We start from the raw sequence: 18,286 nt of genomic DNA, 5'->3' as shown, positions 1-18,286 counted from the left end.
TTACCTTCTAGCCAACATAAACAGCTATTCACTTTTGTTTAACTTGAATATAACTTGTTTTTTTTTTTTATACTATAATAAAATATCATCTCATAAAATAATATATATATATATATATCTAATATAGTATGCAAATAGATCATCATGAATACAGTATATAAATTATCATTTTTCACAAACCTAAAAAAAACGAGGCACATCCAAAAAAGGCAGGTAAAAAGAAAAGAAGCACTTTTTTTTATTCCTTTATTAATCAACTCTAAAAAAAAAAATCATATTTTTATTGATAAAGATCTAACTTCTATAGTTCCATTTTTGTGCCAAATCTATCACTTTGATCCAAAATCCATCCCAATAATCAAATTCATTCTTTATCTCAGTTTCTTGTTGATATGGTACCATCTATATATATATGTATTTAAATGAATTATTCCTTTTCTTTTCTTTTAGTTTTTTTTTTTTTTTGTTTACCTTCATTTCTGCACGTCTAGTACGACTTTGTTGTTCATCTACATATCGTAATGTCACCAAATTGTCATCAAGTCGATACCTAGATTCATTATTGAAGGTTACATCCAATAACGTCATTTCACCTTCGTCGGATTTCCAAACAGTGGGGCATGATAATTCGGAATAACTATCTAATCGACAATTATTCACCAAATCCAATAATGAAGCTGCTGTTTTGTTCATTTCGTTCATTTTGTTATCATAAATACTATATTCCTTTGCTGTCAATCGAACATCTACATTCCTAATAAAGATTATGAGTATATAACTCTCATTCTTTTTTTTCCCCTTTCTTTCTTACCCTGATACACCAAGAAGATCTATTGATTTCCGTTCATGTTCAGCAATCGTTCGTTGATATTCCAATGTTCCATCATCCTTTTCAATAAATTCAAGTTGTAGTCGTTGTAATGAAGATGTTAGTAATGGTGATTCCGGAATAATATCATTCACCATTAATTGACAAAGAAGAGAAGAATCGATATATCCTATTCTAACAATACGTTGATGGAATTCATTATTTGAAGTTAATGGAAGCAAAGATGGTCTAATATTGCTTGGAGGATATCTATATATACAAACAAAAAAAAAGTAAATAAACCCATTATATATATATATATATATATATATAAACCTTACCCACTGAAAAAACGTCGATGACAAGTGGATGATTGATACAACTTTTCCAAATCCTTCAAATTAAAACAACCACGTATTTCTGGTATCAAAAGATTGGTTTGTCCAGGTACAACAGTAGGATTTTGAAAAAGAAGTTGGCCAAATCTTAAATCATAATAAAAGAATCATTCAGTCCAACATGTCATTGTCTTTTTTCTTTGTTTTCTCTTTCCTCTACTTACGTTGCTTCTATAGATAACTTTTTGTCAGTGGTTTTGAATGTTTCTTGTAACATGTCCTTGATTTGTAATGGAGAGAGTTCACTTGATGACGATGATCTGTAATATATAAATAGATATATAGACATAAAAGTGAGTTTTCTTTTTTTTTCATTTGAACTTTACAAATATTATTGATATACATGTATACCTATCACCACCTAATAGATGAAAATGAGAAGAAGCATCTGACTTGATATCTCGTTCTTCACCGGTACGACAGACTCGGCTCCATCCAATTGTTTTCATGGCCAATGGCATTGAAGGTGTATCGTGCAAAGGCAAAAAGATCAATGGATCTGTTTTTGATGTTGAAGATGTTGGAATATGTTGTATTGCGGTATAATCAGATGGTTGTAGAGATCGTTTCGACGTAAAACCAAACTATATAAGAATATAAATAAATCAATTCGGAATAATATCACTTATCACTTACATCAGTCAAGAATACAGCCAATTTCCGTTTCGCATCGCTCAAAGATGTTTTTGTTGGTGCAGCTAAAGAGATCTACAAAAGAAGAAAAAAAAAAATTCATGTTCAGTTCATTTGGTAAATAAATATGTAAGTAAAAAAAAGAAAAAAAAAATTACCTGATTATTGTCCAAAGAAATATAAGCACCAGATGTCTTTGATAAATCATCCAGTACTCGCTGAGGTACCATAGCTAGTGTATCAGTTGTTAAATTGGCAGTAGATCGATCATCAACAAGTCGCACACGTTGTCTTTCCAAAGTAATGGCTTCCCGAATAGCGACCAAAGCAGCAGGTAACTGAGATTTCTGACCTTCCAGTGTACACATCAAATCTGTGACACCAATCCTAACACGCACCTTGTATTGTTGTTCAATATCACGAATCATATTACCATTGTCTTGAAGAATAAAGAACATTTCATCCTGTTGTAATTGGAATTGGTCTCGACTATTGTTTTTCCGTTGCGATAGTTCCTTGGCTCGTTTCCGTTCTGGGGTAGTCAGTTTCCAATAATCTACCATAATTTGTTTGATCAAGTTTGATTTGCGATGACTGGGAGTCACACCATTGGATTTGAGATAGAGTTTGAGTTGAGGTACAGTGTAGGCTACATGGATCATTTGTTCAAGTTTTGCAAAGGCTGACTCAGAGATGACTTGCTTGGTTGGGCGATGTCCTTCCATTGAATTTAGAAGAAGATCAGTATTTGTTGTGGTAGTAGTCGTGGTAACATTTTCTTTTGGCATTGGATTATGAGATATATGTAACCTTTGTACTTTGTATTGTTGTGGGTGACAGATCCTTGAACATGATATCCCAAATAATCGATTGGTCAAACTAGATCGTAGTTGTAATACAAGTAGTCTTTGTCCAATAGATCTACTTTTTACTATACAGGAATGCATAGTCTATATAAATCAAAACAACAACAACAACAACAAAAAAAAAAAAAAAAAAAGAAGAAGAGAGACAAAAGTAAGAAGAATAGTGTTTTTTTTTTTTCTATTTTTTTATTTTTTTCAAATAACGACAATAGGTATTCAAAAAGAATTAAAGAGTACAAATTCAAGTCACGTCAAAGATCTAATAATACTAATATAAAGTAATACAAATGAATACATATATCAAAAAATAAAAAAATAAAATAAAATAAAACTATTGAGGATGTTTACAAAAAAAGCGGCGAAAGGAGAATCTATGATGTTTGTGAGTACAAGGGTCTATTTGAACCGAGCCAAAACTATCACGACTAGATCGAGGAGAAGTAGGTGAGTCAGGAGGTCGTACACCCATCATCCTTGCAAATTCTTCAAAATTGACCACACCGTCCTTATTTTCATCCACTTCACTAATCAGTTGTTCAGCTTCTTCCATTGTAATCTTATCTCCAAGTTGGTGCATCATGGCTGTCAGTTCTTTAGCATTAATAACACCATCTCCGTCCCGATCAAATACTTTGAATGTTTCCAATAATTCTTGTTGTCTCTTGGTCAGTCGTAAAGGTGTTCGAAGTGTTGGTCGCATTAGCTTTGCAAATTCTTCAAATGATAAGTTGCCCTGGGTATCAGTACGCACTTTACTAAGCTACATTTGTATATTGAATTATAAGTTAATACATAAATAAATAAAAAAAAAAAAAATGAAGTAAAGTAAAAGTATTATTATTAAACCCAGTTTTACCATAGCATCAATTTGAGGTTCATCAATACCAGTAGATCCAAGCATATTTCGTAGTTCATTAGAAGATACTTTTTCATCATGGTCTTTGTCAAAAGTATTAAACATATCCTGTAGTTCTTGTCGGTTTTGTTGACTAAGAAAATGTAAAGAAAAACTAGAATGTTTTGACATTATATGTTGAAGTATACAAAAAAAAAAAAAAGAGTGAAAAGCGAAAGAAAAAAAAGGTACCAAAAGAAAAAAAAAATTACAAAAAAGAAAAAATTACAAAAAAGCCCTTTATACCTTAATTAGTTTTTAAAACACAGTTGTGTTCAGCCCAAAATGTAGTTGGATTAGAGTCACATTTTTCATTTTCTATTCTGAAAGATGCAAAGGGTTTCAATTTCAATGTCCACTTTGATCGCATGACCATGCTTAAAAGGTTATGGCATAAAAAGGTAAAAAAAAGAAAAAAGAAAAAAAAAGTTCTCTTTTAGTATTTCTCTTTTTTTTTTTTTTTTTCTACATTATTGATATAATGGACAAAAAACATCAAAACGACAAGGACAATACAATGCTCCATTTGAATACACAACAAGCAAATACTGATGATATGGGAAAACCTATCCAGACCGGTAAAGCTGAGCCTCGTCGCCGTTCAAGTGTGGATAGTGGTATTTCTCCCACGTACATGGATGATCATGGTCATATCATTTCCACTTCACCTCAAGGGAGTTCTTATGGTTCTCCTCTCTATGGTGATGCCAATCGTGTCTATTTTTCTCATCATTCAACATGCATTTGTAGGTCCCCTTCTCTTCTTTTTTTTTTTTTTTTAAAAAAAAAAATGCGTTACTCAATACTTCCCTCATACTTTTTTTTTATTTGTAGGTAAGGGATCTGGTGTTGGCTGTGATTGTTCCCGTACTTGTAGTTGCTGAGTCTGTATTATTAGTACGTTTTATATCCTTTTTCCCCATGTTATTTCCTTATCTCTCCTTTCATGCCGTACATATTTCACACACAGACATATCCAATGACACACCAATAAATCGTACTATTTTTTTTTTTTTTATTAAGGATAAATGATGGTTAAACCGAAGGATACATGGTAGTAGTATTGGATGATAACTCTAAGATGATAATAAAAGATGACTTTATTCATTTATGATGAGATGATATTTGCTTTATTTTTCATATTTCTCTAACAAGATGTAATTTGAATGAGTCGATAACAAACTGAGGTTTGATTTCAGCATATCATTATCAAGTACTATTGTAGATTCATCATTGCAGGATCATCATCAAAGAATCATTATCGAAAATAATCGACGTTTTTTTTCCTTACTATTGTAGTCTCTTTCATTACGGGCATGTCAGTGTGTTTGTTGTGCACCATCATAGAGAGAAAGTGTGTATCTAACATGACAGAATGAATTATTTTGCATTCAAGTTCCGTCGCTACCTAACATTATATTCGATCTATGTACTGCTTTCGTTTTTGTTACCTTTCTCTCACACACACACACCATTTATTGTCTATCACCATAGTAGAAAGGAGAAAATACTCGTTTCAACTTGTAAAAAAAAAAAAAAAAAAAAAAAAAAAAAAACTACGTCGATATAATACAATTTCATCATAAGGATTTTTGATAGTAAGTTGGATAATCGGTTTATGGGTTCAAGTATGGAAGAAAACGTGTGCACGGGCCAACCATGACGCTGTGGATTTCCTTTTTTGGTTGGATTCATGCAATATGTATGTCTCCGATTCATTCTCTTTTATAAAAATGAATGTAGACTAGTAAAAGGGATGTTTGTTGTATCTTTATTTTTTATTTTTTCTTTTTTTGAATAAAAGAACAATAATCTTTGAATAGAAAAAAAATGGGTTACGATAATTGATTCAATTGAAATTAAAGTTAAAACAGTAGATGATGCTCTTAATAATCATTCGTTGGATACGACATAGAGAATCTACAAACAGAATCGACATAAAAAAAATAGTAGTATAATTATTTCTAAACATTTGTTTTATTATGAATAATAATTTGAATAAGAAGAGGCATGATAGGGGCATGGAATAAATAATACAAATGAAATATCATTAAAACTGAAGCATGGATAAATCATCATAAAAAAACGGATGTTCTTCAGCCTATGTGAACAAAATAAATAAAAAATGATTAATACTTGTATTTTATTTGTGAATCCATCATCCTGTTTGTTTACCTTCTGAGCAGATATCCGGTTATAAGGGTCATAAACAAGTAAAGACTAAAAATCGAGGGGTGAATATTGAGAATATGTGTCATATATATAGTCATTTACCTTTAGCAAATCAATCGTCAAGTCATTCACTTCAAGAGGATTTTTCTCTTTTGCCAATCGTTCTTTGATATCTACAGGTTTCCATGCTATTCATTATTGGAATCATAAAAAAAAAATAAGATATAGATTCGTTTATATATATATATATTGTGTAATTTTAAAACTTACGTGGAAAGATGGCATTGTAATCAGGTAATGCCGTCACACCAGGCCACATCGCTTCTGTAGGTGTTCCCAGTAATCGAAAGATTCTAAATAGTTCATCAATTTGTGAATCCCCTTTTCCAAAAAAAAAAAAAAAAAAAAAAAAAAACATGAAAATATAAATAAGTATCTGAAGATATATACCAATAACTTCTTTTTTTTTCATTTTTACCTGGAAAAAGAGGACGCAAGGTGATCATTTCAGCTAAAATACAACCAACACTCCACATATCAACTGCAGTAGAGTAATGAGGACTTCCAAGTAAAATTTCTGGAGCACGATACCATAGAGTGATGACTTGATGAGTATATGTTCGCATAGGTACCCCAAATGCCCGTGAGAGACCTAGATCAGCAATAGTTAACTTGCCTGTATGATCGATCAATAAGTTTTGTGGTTTGAGATCTCGATGAAGAACACGGTGAGAGTGACAGTAATGTAGACCACGTAGTAGTTGATGAGTAAAACTCTATGAACAATGTAAAATGGAAGATGTTAAATACATATATATGTATATATATATGAAAAAGATCATCCTCCTTATATATGTACTAACCTTGATATGTTTGAGTGTCAACCCTTCTCTACCCACTTCATCCATATATTTTCGTAAATCCTAATAAATTCAATAAATAAATAAATATTAATGTACATTGTCTTCTTCTTTTTTTTTATTTTTCTTCTATTTACCACATCACAATAATCAAAGACAAGGTATATAGTAGTATCGAAATAGATTAAATCAATCAATCTAAGTTGTATAGAAATAAGATAAGCATAATCATCATAGTAAAACGTAAGTTACTAACTTACCGAATAACATTATGGTGTTGAATTTCCTTGAGTAAAGCGACTTCACGAATGGCTGTAGTGGGAACGCCGCCTTGACTGATATTGAGTTGAACTCGTTTCAAAGCAACACAGGTATTTGTTTTTTTGCATAATCCACGGAACACTTCACCATAAGTGCCTTCACCAATCTTGGCCAGTTTCTTGTATCCTGCCACATCAATGTCATTGTCCTCGGCTTTTTGCGCTTCTTCCTCTCTTTCATGTTGTCTTTTCAATTCTTCCTGTTCTGCAAGTGCTCCTGGTGATAACACTTCTTCTCCTTCTTCTTCTTGCTGTTGTTGTTGTTGTTGTTGTTGCAGATTCTTTTTATTTGAAGATACGTAGTGGGATGGTTGTGATGGACGTTGACTATGGTTGGTAGTGACCTGCTGTTGTTGTTGTTGTGGACGAACTTTGTCTTTGTAAACTGGTATTTTCTGTGCTGTTGTTGTAGTTACTTGCGCCAATCTTTCTTTTCTATCACGTGTTGCCATTGATCGTATTGTGGTAGAAGACGAATTTTCAGTTGTTGCTGTGATACTTTTATTGGGAGTAGGAGGAGGAGAAGATGTCGCCATAATATAAAATTTATTTTGTCTTTGTATATTTACTGGTATGGATGAATGATCATATAAAATGGTAATAACAAAAAAGAAGATGACAGGGTAGTAATAGTAGTACTATATATATATATGTGTGTGTGTATATGTGAATATATGTGTATAAAAGAGTAAGATATCGATCGAAGGAGACAAGAGACAAATAGGTAATACAACGAAAGAAAGAGATAGAAAAAAAAAAAAGGATGGTAACTAAAAAACAATTCAAAGGCGCGTTGAGTTTGAAAAAGGCTTCATTTTTTTTTTCTTCCTTATTCTGCGAAAACGCGCGTTTGTCCAATATATACATTCGGCTTTTTAAAAGAGGACTACAAAAGAATATCGTTTTATTATATTTACATAAAGAGAGAAGGATGGATAAACTTTTTCTAACTAGATGAGCTACTAGTATAAATAGAGTGTTGATAAAATATATAAATATAAAGAATGTCTTGATGGAAACAGGTGATACGGTGGAGGAAGGGAGTCTTGACGATAATGGCAAATACAGCATCTATTTCAAAAGAATATTTCAGTAATAGTATCGATAATCATCACTATCATCTTCTCTATACTTACCAATAACCACATTGAATGATTTGTAAATTAAAGTATGTCTGGAGATATGTTCGACCTATTGTAAAGAAATCAAATCAAATGATAACCATTATGATTAGGAAAAGAAGACGAAGAAAAAAAAAGATCGTAAATACCTTTCTTGATTGATGATTCTTGAATACTTGAGGCAATAAAAATAAAAAGTCAAAACAACGGATGATTTCTGACAACATATGAATTATAGTGCTTCCCCATGTAGATAATCCGATATGCCAAACACAAAGACAACACAAAAATACTGTGCCTAGAGACTTGACATTGCTGTATTCTGGTAAAGGTGTTACTTTCATGATCATTGTCTCGTCATTGTTGCTGAATAATCTATCATTATTTGTTGTTGTGGGCCAATTTTCATCAAATGTTGATGATATCATTTGCTGCTGCTGCTGTTGTTGTCGTTGTTGTCGTAGTTGTTGTTGTGATGATGATAAAGCCTTATCCATTTTCCAAGCATGAATCGCCATAGAGAAACCGCGGGTCAATAAGAGTACCAAAGGAAGTCCAGTACCTCGATGTATTTCCATCAAATTCAGCAGTAGAATCACATGTGCCAGCATTTGTAGTTGCATTCCAAATATTGATATACCTCTATCATTGTTCTTGGTTTGCCAAAAGAGAATATCTACCATGTATTGTTTTACCAAAGAAAAAAAAACGGTAATCAGTTACATCCTTTGTTATTATTATTATTATTATTATTATTATTATTATTATTATTATTATTATTATTATTATTATTATTATTATTATTATTATTATTATTATTATTATTATTATTATTATTTCTTTTTTTTTGTTTGCTTTCTATTACCATTCTGAAAGGCCAGGAAAGAAAAACAACCATATAAACCACATAATAGTAAGAGAGTACATAACCAGGTAGGGTTCATTTCCAGAAAAAGACGTTTAACTTGTTCCATTTCCTCCATGGTCCCGCCAAATGGATTGGATACATCTTCGAAAGCAGCCAACGTATTAAATTTCCACATCGCCATTGGTTCTACTTGAATAGTCAATGGCAGGTGCCTAAAAAAAAGAGAGAGAGAAAGAGAGAAATGAGCAAGTAGTTTATTTGTTTATTTGTTTGTTTTTCTTTAATTAGCTGTTCCTTACGTTGTATTTTCATTTACTGGATATGCATGTCGTTGAAGAGACCAAAAATCATTTGGGAAGACAATAGGACGATAAAACCCAATTTGATATCCATTGACACTAGCAAGAAGGGGAGGGTGTTGATGGATGCCTTTTTCCTTGGTAGTGATTCTCTCCAGTGAGATATCTAAAAAGAAAGGAAAAAAAAAAGGATTCATAAATCAACTAGCATATATCTATATGTCTTTCCTTTATACTTTACATTTTAATGTTGCTGGCTGCAACGCTGCTTTTGGAATTGCTTCTCTTCCATCATTAACAAGAGCAATTGTCATAGTGTCTTGCCAATATGATACTAAAGAAGTAGGTTGTGATGATGCATGGTCATAATGATGATGCGGAGAATAAAATGCATATTGCATATATGATTTCAACATAACAAATGGACTGGAAGTGTTTTTGGTATAATGCTTCGTCAAACCTGTGATCACAAAAGAAAGAAAGAAAGAAAGATAAAAAAAAAGGAATGATGAATAGATTGTACTAAAAATAGAACACAAGGTGATACTTACGGTGTCTTTTGTAGACAATATGATCTGGATTGAAACCAACTGCCTGAGGATGAATAGGTGATTCGGTTCTTGTTAGAAAAATATGGGCGTATAACGTCAAATTGAATTGCACCTATAAGATAAAGTATAAATAAGTATATGTTTTTTAAAAATACGATCGTATCATCATATGAACTTGCATTAGAAAGTGATATGGTCAAATGTCTTGCTTGAATATCAAAGGATTGACCTAAAATAAGATGACTGATTTTGCATGAAGGAGATAAATGATAATCGGTAAAGTATTCATTTTGATTGATATATACAATGAGGTCCATTTCAATGCCTTGCTTCCATAATCCAACCAAAGCTTCGGGTAAATCATGCATAGGTGTTTGTACAGGGTGTGGATTATGGTAAACCCCATCTGGTAACGCGACGACGGCACTTGGTGTTCCTGCTTCGGCCGGTCTTACCAACGTAGGAGATTCAAACGATTTAGTACTAGACGGGGAAGGTAATGTGTTCCCTATCAAGACGAATGAGTTATTTTTCTAAATGTCAACACGAACATCTTTTTCTTTTTTTTTTTTTTCTTACCTGAGAAAAAGAGATATTGAATATAGATTATACAACAAGGAATGACTACATGTCGATAATGAGACTTTAACCATGAAAGTATTGATGGAAGGTTAACAAAGTAATAAGTCATATACGTATAAATGGTATAGAATAAATAGTTAAAGAATCAATATAATAATAATAAAAAAAAAAAGGAGGAAGAATAAGTAAAATAAAAGAGAAAGAGGAAAAAAAAAAAAAAAAAAAAGGAGCTCGTCCAATTTTTTTATACATATCGGGAAGAAAGTAAAGCCCTCCTTAGGTGTGTCTACTCAGCATTGAAGGGTAATACAAAGAGCTTTTTTTTTTTTTATTTGACACTAATCAAAACAGACTGATACTATTGAGGGATGTCTCATCTTTTTCCAATAGAATTCGTTCAGTCATCGTATATTAGAATAGAATAGATTTTTATTTTTATTTATATAAATTATCAAAATATCAAAAGAATCATATTTTATTAATGAAAGAACCGTGATAGATACTTGTCTCATAATTAATTTTTCGTTATTTATCAGTTGCTTTTCTCAAAAAGTTCATCTAATGATTTTTTCATTTGACCATTTATTATCATCCTTCCTACCATCATATTCTTCATACAGATTTTTTTTATTATCTAGACCCAAATGATTTAAATAGTTTATAAAAAGCAATCTTCCAATAATATTAACTCTCTTTTATAGAAAGTAAATCCAATGATCATCTACATAAATATTTGATTTTTTCATATTTCTCTCTTTTGTATCATTAAAGGTTGTCCAGTCTTTCCACAGTTGGGAGAGAAAGAGTATCAAAAAATGGTTGGGCGTCCTTTCACACCCCGCTACTTTTGTATTTTTTTTCCCACTTTTTTTTTTCTTTTGATTGCTTCCCTTTTTTACTACTTTTTTTTCGCCAAGAAAAAGAAAAAAGAAAAAGCGTAAACACCTTACAACCACAAATACCATATTCTTTATCTTTTATTATTATACAACTTCTTTTCTTTCTCTTTTTCTCTTTGTACATCTTAGTTTATCAGTATACCGTCCTTTCTCAAATAAAGAAAGACACAAACCAATAATGTCCAACTCAGAATTCCTCTCAGTAAGTTATATTTTTCTTGTCCTTTCTTATGTCATCTTTGTTAATAAAGAACAAGCTTACTTACTTATTGTTTTTTATTTATTATTATTATTATATTTCCTGACACGTTTACATTACTTTTTTTATAGAAAGCTATTGAAATAGTCAAAAAAGCGACAGAAGAGGATCATCGTGGAAACTACAAAGAAGCCTACGCACTATATCAAAATGCCTTGGATTATTTTATGACAGCTATCAAATGTAAGTATTAAAAAAAAAACTATCCAGTGATATTAAATTCTCACCTTCTTTAATTATATCCTAGATGAAAAGAATGATCGTTTACGGGAACCTATTCGAAAACGTTTTGTAGAGTATTTGGATAGGGCAGAAATGTTAAAAGACTATTTAAATGATGAATCCAAGAAGAAACAACAAGAAGCCATTGGGGCAAATGGATCACCAAAGAAGTAAGTATAAGAATGATATAAGATTATAATGAGAGACTCACGTTTTATTTGATATTTCTATAGAAAGAAGGGTGATGGCAATGAAAATGATACAGATGATGATGATCCTGAAATGAAAAAGATGCGATCAAGTTTGACAGGTAAAACGCGAAAGAATAGATTTCAAATGATGATAACTAACCATCTTTTTATTTTATTGTGATGATTATAAATTGAATTAAATAGGAGCGATTTTGACTGAAAAACCAAATGTACGTTGGGATGATGTGGCTGGATTGGAAGGGGCAAAGGAAGCTATCAAAGAAGCTGTCATACTCCCCATCAAGTTTCCTCATTTATTCACTGGTAAACGACAACCTTGGCGTGGTATCTTATTATATGGACCTCCTGGTACTGGTAAATCATTTTTGGCAAAGGCTGTAGCTACTGAAGCAAATTCAACCTTCTTTTCAGTATCATCTTCTGATCTGGTATCCAAATGGCTTGGTGAAAGTGAAAGGTGAAATTTATATAGAATAGATGGTAATGGATGACTCACTAAATATCATCTTACTATTATTATAGATTGGTCAAACAGCTATTCCAAATGGCAAGAGAAAATAAACCAGCCATTGTATTTATTGATGAAGTGGATTCATTGTGTGGGACTCGTGGTGAAGGTGAATCTGAAGCATCACGTCGTATCAAAACTGAATTCCTAGTGCAAATGAATGGAGTGGGTAATGATATGGATGGTGTTCTTGTACTTGGTGCAACCAATATTCCCTGGGCGTTGGATTCTGCTATTCGAAGACGGTAAAAGAAAATGATATGATTTAAAGTGATACTCACTTTTTTTTTTTTTTTTTTACTATAGATTTGAAAAACGTATATATATTCCACTTCCTGATGCTCTTGCTCGTGCCAAAATGTTCGAATTGAATGTGGGTACTACACCTTGTAGATTATCGATGGCAGATTACAAACAATTAGCAGATTTGACGGATGGCTATTCTGGATCTGATATTGCTATTATTGTTCGTGATGCTTTGATGCAACCTATTCGAATAGTACAAATGGCAACACATTTCAAATGGGTAAATAGCAATAAAAAAAAAAAGAGGGAGAGATACAGAAGAGAAAGAAAAAGGATAACTAATATATTTATTTTATTGTACAGGTAGATGCACCATCACGGCAAGATCCTAGTGTGATCAGTCCTCATCTTACACCTTGTTCTCCTGGTGATCCTACAGCTCAAGAAATGACATGGGTGGATATTGAACCTGATCAACTATTGGAACCTGAATTGACCATCCGCGACTTTCTCAAGGCTGTGCAAAATTCTCGTCCTACAGTCAATGGTAATGATATTCAACAACACGTCGACTTTACAAATGATTTTGGACAAGAAGGATGATAGGCAATATAGTTTAGTTTAGTTTTAGTTTTTGATATTTGAATAAAATTGGAAAAGGATACCGTGTTTTTATACAGATATATATTATAGATTGAGTCTTTTTTGATGTTTCTTAATAACTCAACATAAAGGAAATGATGGTCAATGATGACTTTAGAGATCGTTGGCAGTTACCATAATTATCCTTTGGCCTTGATTGTTTTTTACTACTTTAAGATGATGACCTCACTTTTTTTTATTGTAACGTTGATCATTAAAAAAAAAAAAAGAAAAGAGGGCAAAAAGGGAGGGAATTCATTTATTATATGGGGGAGTATGACATAGAAACAGTAATGGTGAAACAAAAAACAAACGTTACGCAATTCTTAGTTGTCCCCATGTTCCGATTGGTGTTCAACAAGAAGTTTAAATTGAACGACGATCACATTAGCATGGGGGGGGGGACTGACTGGTTGGATGATTGAAGATAGATTTAATGTTTGTTCCTTTTTTTTCATATAAATAATATTTTATATAATATAAAGAAGGATTTCCTTTTATATCATCGATAAAGTCAGAGGATAAACTTCAAACAAACGAGGATGATTGAATATATATATTTTTTTTTTAAAAAAAAAAGCGATGCTTCTCATTTGACAAGTTGATGTAAAAAGACAAGATGATTAGCTTTTTTTTTCCTTTTATTAATTGAAAGCATATGTCAAATAGTGCATGCTTGGCATTTTGAATGGGAAAGCAACAAAGAGAGAGATAAGGTAATGTTGATGATCATATTCATATATATATACGTGTGTGTATCCAAGATATTTTATTGTTATCATTGCTCAACTTTAGATCAGGTCACACTACCTCTACTTTTAGAATTGATTTACCCCACCCAAGTTTATCTATTAACCTTTGTTCTCAGCGAGCCATTATCTTTTTGTGGCAATCCTCCTTGTTATTTTTTTTTTTTTTTTGTTTTCACCTTCATCAGTATCAAATAAAATCAAGAAATATATAGTAAAAAATTATTCTGTTATTATTTTCATTACCATCATCATCGTCTCCTTTTTTTTTTAATGATAAACTCTATGTTTAGTTGAATCAAAGGAGCATAGTAACCAGTAGCGGACAATGAACATGTCGTCTCTTCCCCTTTGTTCTACCGATGATCATCGTCTTTCTCTCAGGGCAACCAGCATCAAGTGAACAGACATTTTTTATTTTATATATAAAAAATAGTCTATTGTAAAATGAATGGGACCAATAAAAATTTTCCCGATGAGAAAAAAAAATCAAGGTTTATTGGCTTTTGTGGAGAGATGGGGGGTGATCTTGAAACGTTGCTGCAATATGCGGTCTCTTTGTGTGTATATATGTTTGTGTGTATGTGTTTGTGTGTGTACCCCCGCAAAATAAAGAAACATCGTACAATGGAAACTTACCAATCTTAAAGGAGAAGAAGGAAATAATAATAATAAAAAAAAAAAAAGAAAACATTGTGGGGGTAGGGAGGATCCGTTACCATAAAAAGTATTCATTTTTATAATAATAATTGTTTGATATATAAATTTATATATAAAAAAGGCCTTATATGGTTACATGCGCGCGAGAACCTGTCGAATTTATCCATATATATAAATTTGTGTGTGTGTGCGTATATATATATATATATATATATATTCTAATATGTATAAACATACATGTGTGCTGTTTTATGATGTGGTGTTTTTTTTTGGGTGACCTTTTGTTATTATTGGCTGGAAATTCATTGGTAACACAACACGGTACCTTTATATATAATATATATGTTATACGTATATTTAAAGGAAGAAACTAGGGACACACTCAGGATCATCATCATCATCTTTCAGTTTTCATATTGAATATCATCACAAAGTAGTAACATAAAACAAAAAAAAAAAAAAAAAAAAAAAAAAAAAAAAAAAAAAAAAAAACTGGATTTTTTTTTCATTTTAGCTTGTTTCATCTTTTTTAGAATAGTGGACCCATTTGTGAAATACCTTTGTACAACGTTAAAAAGAAAAAGCAAGGCTGGGTTGAATGACAAAAAAGAAGATTCTAATCTTCCACCAATCCAAAGGCAAGGATCACAGATAATACAACCATGTTGATTTTACACTCCGTTGTAACTGATTAGTTGCTTGGGTACCATTGGTGAATAGTCAACATTTCGTAACATGGCGCTATTAAAGAATACCCAAAAAAAAAATATCTTATCTTCTACTTTATTTTTATTAATAATAATCATCATCTAAAGAACAATATTATAAACATGGATGATTTCTTTTTTTAATATGATATTAGAGATGATGGTACATATATATATATATAAATGAATGAATGAAGTGATTGATGTGATCGTCTGTGTTCATATAAATATATATATATATATATACGTGTCCGCGTGTGTGTGTGTGTGTGTGTGCGTGATCGTATTTGGTATGAACTGATAACATATATAAAATACAAAAAAGTTTATAATAAAAAGAGAGGCGGATACCGGGGGGAATAGGTTTAGTAGAATGAAAGGGGGTTGAAAAATTTGGGGGAGGGGTATGAACCTTCTTTGTTGTTGTGCAAAGAGCAAGAAAAAACGATATCTTTTTGGTTGAAAAGGTGCGGAAATTCAAATCATGAAAGTCTATATAACCTTGGCTTTACTTTTTTGGGATATTTACTTTTTTTTTTTTTCTTTTTTCTTTTTCTTTTCTTTTTTCTTTCTTTCTTTTTCTTCTTCTTTTTTTTTTTTTTGTTACAACAGAAGTACTTTTTATTTTGACTTGTATTTCTCTTTATTGTTTATTTGTTTGTCTCATTGTTTTATATATTGTATTCATTCTTCTTCTTGTTCATTCAATGGTGAAAACGGAAGACTACTCGACTGCCGAACACCTTTTTACAAAAGAACCCTTCTCTCACCTACTTCAACAGTCACTACCTTCTCCTTCTTCTTCTGATGGTCAATTATTCAGTACTTTTCCTTCACCTACTTCTTCAAATGATTCTTTAGATCATCAACATCAACAACAACCTTACTTTGGCAGCAATCCACATCAAGCTATACCTTACAATGTCCTTCAGGCCCTTTACTGTGGACAATCTCCTTCCAATGAATCAATGACTTCAAATTTGGATTTATCTTCTGCTCCTACTCTTTTGGAAAATTTTGATCAATTTGTTCAATTTGATGATGATGGGCATTCACTCTTTCATCATCCTCACAAACAACAACAACAGCATCACCATCAACAACAGCAACAACAGCAACAACAGCAACACCTTCATCAACACCTTCATCAACATCTTCATCAATACCAGCCTTATCAGCCACGTGAATCTACTGTCACTCCTTCAGCCATCAGCAAAAAGACAAACTTAGCAACAACATCAACCACATCCACCAGTCAACAACGGACTCGACAATTAGAGTGCTCAAATTGTCATGTCACCAGTACTCCACTTTGGCGTCGTACACCTGATCGGGCTCATTTTCTCTGTAATGCATGTGGTCTTTATTACAAACAATATGGAAATCATCGTCCTCTGCATGTACGACAGAAACAACAGCCACAAAAACAAAAGCCAACTTCTTCTTGTACTCCTCCTCCTTCTGCTGGCGGTGCTACATCTTCTCCTTCTTCTTCATTGGACATATCAGATTGTAAAGAAGAACAACAACAGCAAAAAAAACAATCTAATGCAAGTGATTATGGAAGTCTTATTATTGGTACTATGTCTTCTCCCACTATTTCTCATTCAAGTATGACTATTCCCACTGAACACTCCTTGAATCAATCAACACCATTATTCGTATCCACCTCAACAAAAGATGATCCAATTTACAAATGTATCAACTGCTCACAAACAAGGACTCCTCTATGGCGAAAGGATGGAAATGGTGAATCTGTATGTAACACTTGTGGTTGTTATCCCAAAATCGAAGAACAGGATCAGTCTACATATATGAAAAAATCAAGACCGCAAAAACGACGAAAAATCATGGAAAATGGACAACCTACATCACCATCAACAACGTCCCCTATATCTCCTTTATTATCTACCATGTCATCACAGCCATCATTAACAGCAATCCATCCTTTATCTCCGCCACAGCAACATGGACAACAATCAAAGGAATGGAATGAGTTTGACGACACTCGTTTCAAGAACTTACTTAGTCGAATGAATCAACAACAAATGTATGGGTTTCTAGGTATGCTTGAAAGGCGATGTGCTATTTTACGCTCCATTCTCTATGCTGATACTACTACGTCTCGATCATTTTCCCATCCTCCTCCTATGATGACTGGATCTATTGATACTGCGACTATTACTTCTGGTGCTATCTCTGCTGACATGAACCTCTCTCAACTATGAAGCCTTCAAGTTAGTTAGTTTTTTTTTTTTTATTAGTTTTTATTATATATATAGTTATTATATCCATTTTATAGTATATCTTTTATTTTATTTTTATTCTTCTTCTTTATACATACTTACGCTTAAAAGGTAATTGAATCCGTCGATCGGTTGTTATCCTTTCCTATTTACTCTCTCACACCCACACTTTTTTTTTTTTTTTGTCTTCTTCCCCCTTTGATCTCCTTTCCCCCTTTCTTGTATACATGTTTTTTTTCCTATTTTCCTTTTACTTTTTGTTATTACCCAACATGATCCCGTTTTACCTGTTTTATTGTTTTACCCTTTTCCTTTCATATCATAATGAAAGTCAATATATATATATTTATCTTCCAAAAAAAATGCTCAATAAAAAATCAACTTTATTTTATATATGTAATACAAACAATCTTTTTATTTTAGATGAATATGGAAAGTATAACGATCTTCATTTCTATATAGACTTTATCTTGTTTAGAGGTACAAACTCGATGCATGAAACCTTAAGTGATAAACAATAGAAACGCATATATATGAAACTGAAAATAGTCTAGACTTGTAAG

At 32.1% G+C, this 18,286-nt stretch overlaps 9 protein-coding genes across 9 annotated transcripts; 5 read left to right on the top strand and 4 right to left on the bottom strand.

Moving 5' to 3' along the window:
• Positions 1-214: 214 nt before the first annotated feature.
• Positions 215-2,829, bottom strand: BX664DRAFT_321460 (uncharacterized protein). Its single transcript, XM_051543301.1, has 8 exons — positions 1,998-2,829; positions 1,843-1,914; positions 1,558-1,790; positions 1,371-1,466; positions 1,150-1,293; positions 812-1,078; positions 472-754; positions 215-402 (listed from the first exon to the last, which is right to left on the bottom strand). The coding sequence occupies exons 1-8, from the start codon at positions 2,784-2,786 to the stop codon at positions 295-297; spliced, it is 1,992 nt and encodes a 663-aa protein (XP_051405088.1). The 5' UTR covers positions 2,787-2,829; the 3' UTR covers positions 215-294.
• Positions 2,830-2,908: 79 nt separating this feature from the next.
• On the bottom strand, positions 2,909-3,787 carry BX664DRAFT_272761 (uncharacterized protein). The gene is made up of 2 exons (XM_051541194.1): positions 3,562-3,787; positions 2,909-3,465 (listed from the first exon to the last, which is right to left on the bottom strand). The coding sequence occupies exons 1-2, from the start codon at positions 3,730-3,732 to the stop codon at positions 3,037-3,039; spliced, it is 600 nt and encodes a 199-aa protein (XP_051405087.1). The 5' UTR covers positions 3,733-3,787; the 3' UTR covers positions 2,909-3,036.
• A 294-nt stretch (positions 3,788-4,081) lies between these two features.
• Positions 4,082-4,484, top strand: BX664DRAFT_310472 (uncharacterized protein; the record flags this gene model as incomplete). The annotated part of the gene is made up of 2 exons (XM_051542556.1): positions 4,082-4,346; positions 4,435-4,484. 2 exons carry the CDS (start codon positions 4,082-4,084, stop codon positions 4,482-4,484), a joined length of 315 nt encoding a protein of 104 aa, XP_051405086.1.
• Positions 4,485-5,650: 1,166 nt separating this feature from the next.
• On the bottom strand, positions 5,651-7,404 carry BX664DRAFT_255529 (kinase-like domain-containing protein; the record flags this gene model as incomplete). The annotated part of the gene is made up of 8 exons (XM_051540418.1): positions 5,651-5,701; positions 5,776-5,820; positions 5,875-5,960; positions 6,043-6,153; positions 6,251-6,548; positions 6,636-6,695; positions 6,770-6,830; positions 6,893-7,404. The coding sequence occupies 8 exons, from the start codon at positions 7,402-7,404 to the stop codon at positions 5,651-5,653; spliced, it is 1,224 nt and encodes a 407-aa protein (XP_051405085.1).
• A 420-nt stretch (positions 7,405-7,824) lies between these two features.
• On the bottom strand, positions 7,825-10,545 carry BX664DRAFT_321453 (cleft lip and palate transmembrane protein 1-domain-containing protein). Its single transcript, XM_051543300.1, has 9 exons — positions 10,371-10,545; positions 9,971-10,299; positions 9,792-9,903; positions 9,482-9,700; positions 9,241-9,406; positions 8,939-9,153; positions 8,223-8,749; positions 8,089-8,143; positions 7,825-8,023 (listed from the first exon to the last, which is right to left on the bottom strand). Exons 1-9 carry the CDS (start codon positions 10,480-10,482, stop codon positions 7,899-7,901), a joined length of 1,860 nt encoding a protein of 619 aa, XP_051405084.1. The 5' UTR covers positions 10,483-10,545; the 3' UTR covers positions 7,825-7,898.
• Positions 10,546-11,221: 676 nt separating this feature from the next.
• On the top strand, positions 11,222-13,402 carry BX664DRAFT_321450 (P-loop containing nucleoside triphosphate hydrolase protein). The gene is made up of 8 exons (XM_051543299.1): positions 11,222-11,474; positions 11,603-11,714; positions 11,779-11,923; positions 11,987-12,063; positions 12,149-12,422; positions 12,488-12,718; positions 12,780-12,999; positions 13,083-13,402. The coding sequence occupies exons 1-8, from the start codon at positions 11,451-11,453 to the stop codon at positions 13,320-13,322; spliced, it is 1,323 nt and encodes a 440-aa protein (XP_051405083.1). The 5' UTR covers positions 11,222-11,450; the 3' UTR covers positions 13,323-13,402.
• Positions 13,403-14,047: 645 nt separating this feature from the next.
• Positions 14,048-14,482, top strand: BX664DRAFT_22575 (uncharacterized protein). The gene has a single exon (XM_051540163.1). It carries the CDS (start codon positions 14,081-14,083, stop codon positions 14,306-14,308), a length of 228 nt encoding a protein of 75 aa, XP_051405082.1. The 5' UTR covers positions 14,048-14,080; the 3' UTR covers positions 14,309-14,482.
• Positions 14,483-14,891: 409 nt separating this feature from the next.
• On the top strand, positions 14,892-15,398 carry BX664DRAFT_321447 (uncharacterized protein). Its single transcript, XM_051543298.1, has 2 exons — positions 14,892-15,203; positions 15,309-15,398. Exon 1 carries the CDS (start codon positions 14,899-14,901, stop codon positions 15,142-15,144), a length of 246 nt encoding a protein of 81 aa, XP_051405081.1. The 5' UTR covers positions 14,892-14,898; the 3' UTR covers positions 15,145-15,203; positions 15,309-15,398.
• Positions 15,399-16,068: 670 nt separating this feature from the next.
• BX664DRAFT_321446 (uncharacterized protein) lies at positions 16,069-17,907 on the top strand. The gene has a single exon (XM_051543297.1). The coding sequence runs from the start codon at positions 16,185-16,187 to the stop codon at positions 17,703-17,705; it is 1,521 nt and encodes a 506-aa protein (XP_051405080.1). The 5' UTR covers positions 16,069-16,184; the 3' UTR covers positions 17,706-17,907.
• Positions 17,908-18,286: the final 379 nt, after the last annotated feature.

This window comes from Halteromyces radiatus (genome assembly GCF_025201355.1).
Source record: "Halteromyces radiatus strain CBS 162.75 chromosome Unknown BX664scaffold_1, whole genome shotgun sequence".
In the NCBI taxonomy this organism is placed as follows: domain Eukaryota; kingdom Fungi; phylum Mucoromycota; class Mucoromycetes; order Mucorales; family Cunninghamellaceae; genus Halteromyces; species Halteromyces radiatus.
This window is presented reverse-complemented; position numbering and strand designations above follow the sequence as displayed.

Coding starts and splice junctions, on each gene's coding strand:
- BX664DRAFT_321447 (XM_051543298.1), top strand. CDS start 14,899: ATGGTTACATGCGCGCGAGAACCTGTCGAATTTATCCATATATATAAA.
- BX664DRAFT_321460 (XM_051543301.1), bottom strand. CDS start 2,786: ATGCATTCCTGTATAGTAAAAAGTAGATCTATTGGACAAAGACTACTT. Junction 1,915..1,997: donor TTTCTTTGGACAATAATCAG/GTAATTTTTTTT, acceptor CTTCTTTTGTAG/ATCTCTTTAGCTGCACCAAC. Junction 1,467..1,557: donor CATCTATTAGGTGGTGATAG/GTATACATGTAT, acceptor TATATATTACAG/ATCATCGTCATCAAGTGAAC.
- BX664DRAFT_321446 (XM_051543297.1), top strand. CDS start 16,185: ATGGTGAAAACGGAAGACTACTCGACTGCCGAACACCTTTTTACAAAA.
- BX664DRAFT_22575 (XM_051540163.1), top strand. CDS start 14,081: ATGTTGATGATCATATTCATATATATATACGTGTGTGTATCCAAGATA.
- BX664DRAFT_321453 (XM_051543300.1), bottom strand. CDS start 10,482: ATGACTTATTACTTTGTTAACCTTCCATCAATACTTTCATGGTTAAAG. Junction 9,904..9,970: donor TGACCATATCACTTTCTAAT/GCAAGTTCATAT, acceptor TTTATCTTATAG/GTGCAATTCAATTTGACGTT. Junction 9,154..9,240: donor CCAGTAAATGAAAATACAAC/GTAAGGAACAGC, acceptor TCTTTTTTTTAG/GCACCTGCCATTGACTATTC.
- BX664DRAFT_321450 (XM_051543299.1), top strand. CDS start 11,451: ATGTCCAACTCAGAATTCCTCTCA. Junction 11,475..11,602: donor CCAACTCAGAATTCCTCTCA/GTAAGTTATATT, acceptor CTTTTTTTATAG/AAAGCTATTGAAATAGTCAA. Junction 11,924..11,986: donor GCAAATGGATCACCAAAGAA/GTAAGTATAAGA, acceptor ATATTTCTATAG/AAAGAAGGGTGATGGCAATG.
- BX664DRAFT_272761 (XM_051541194.1), bottom strand. CDS start 3,732: ATGTCAAAACATTCTAGTTTTTCTTTACATTTTCTTAGTCAACAAAAC. Junction 3,466..3,561: donor AACCTCAAATTGATGCTATG/GTAAAACTGGGT, acceptor ATACAAATGTAG/CTTAGTAAAGTGCGTACTGA.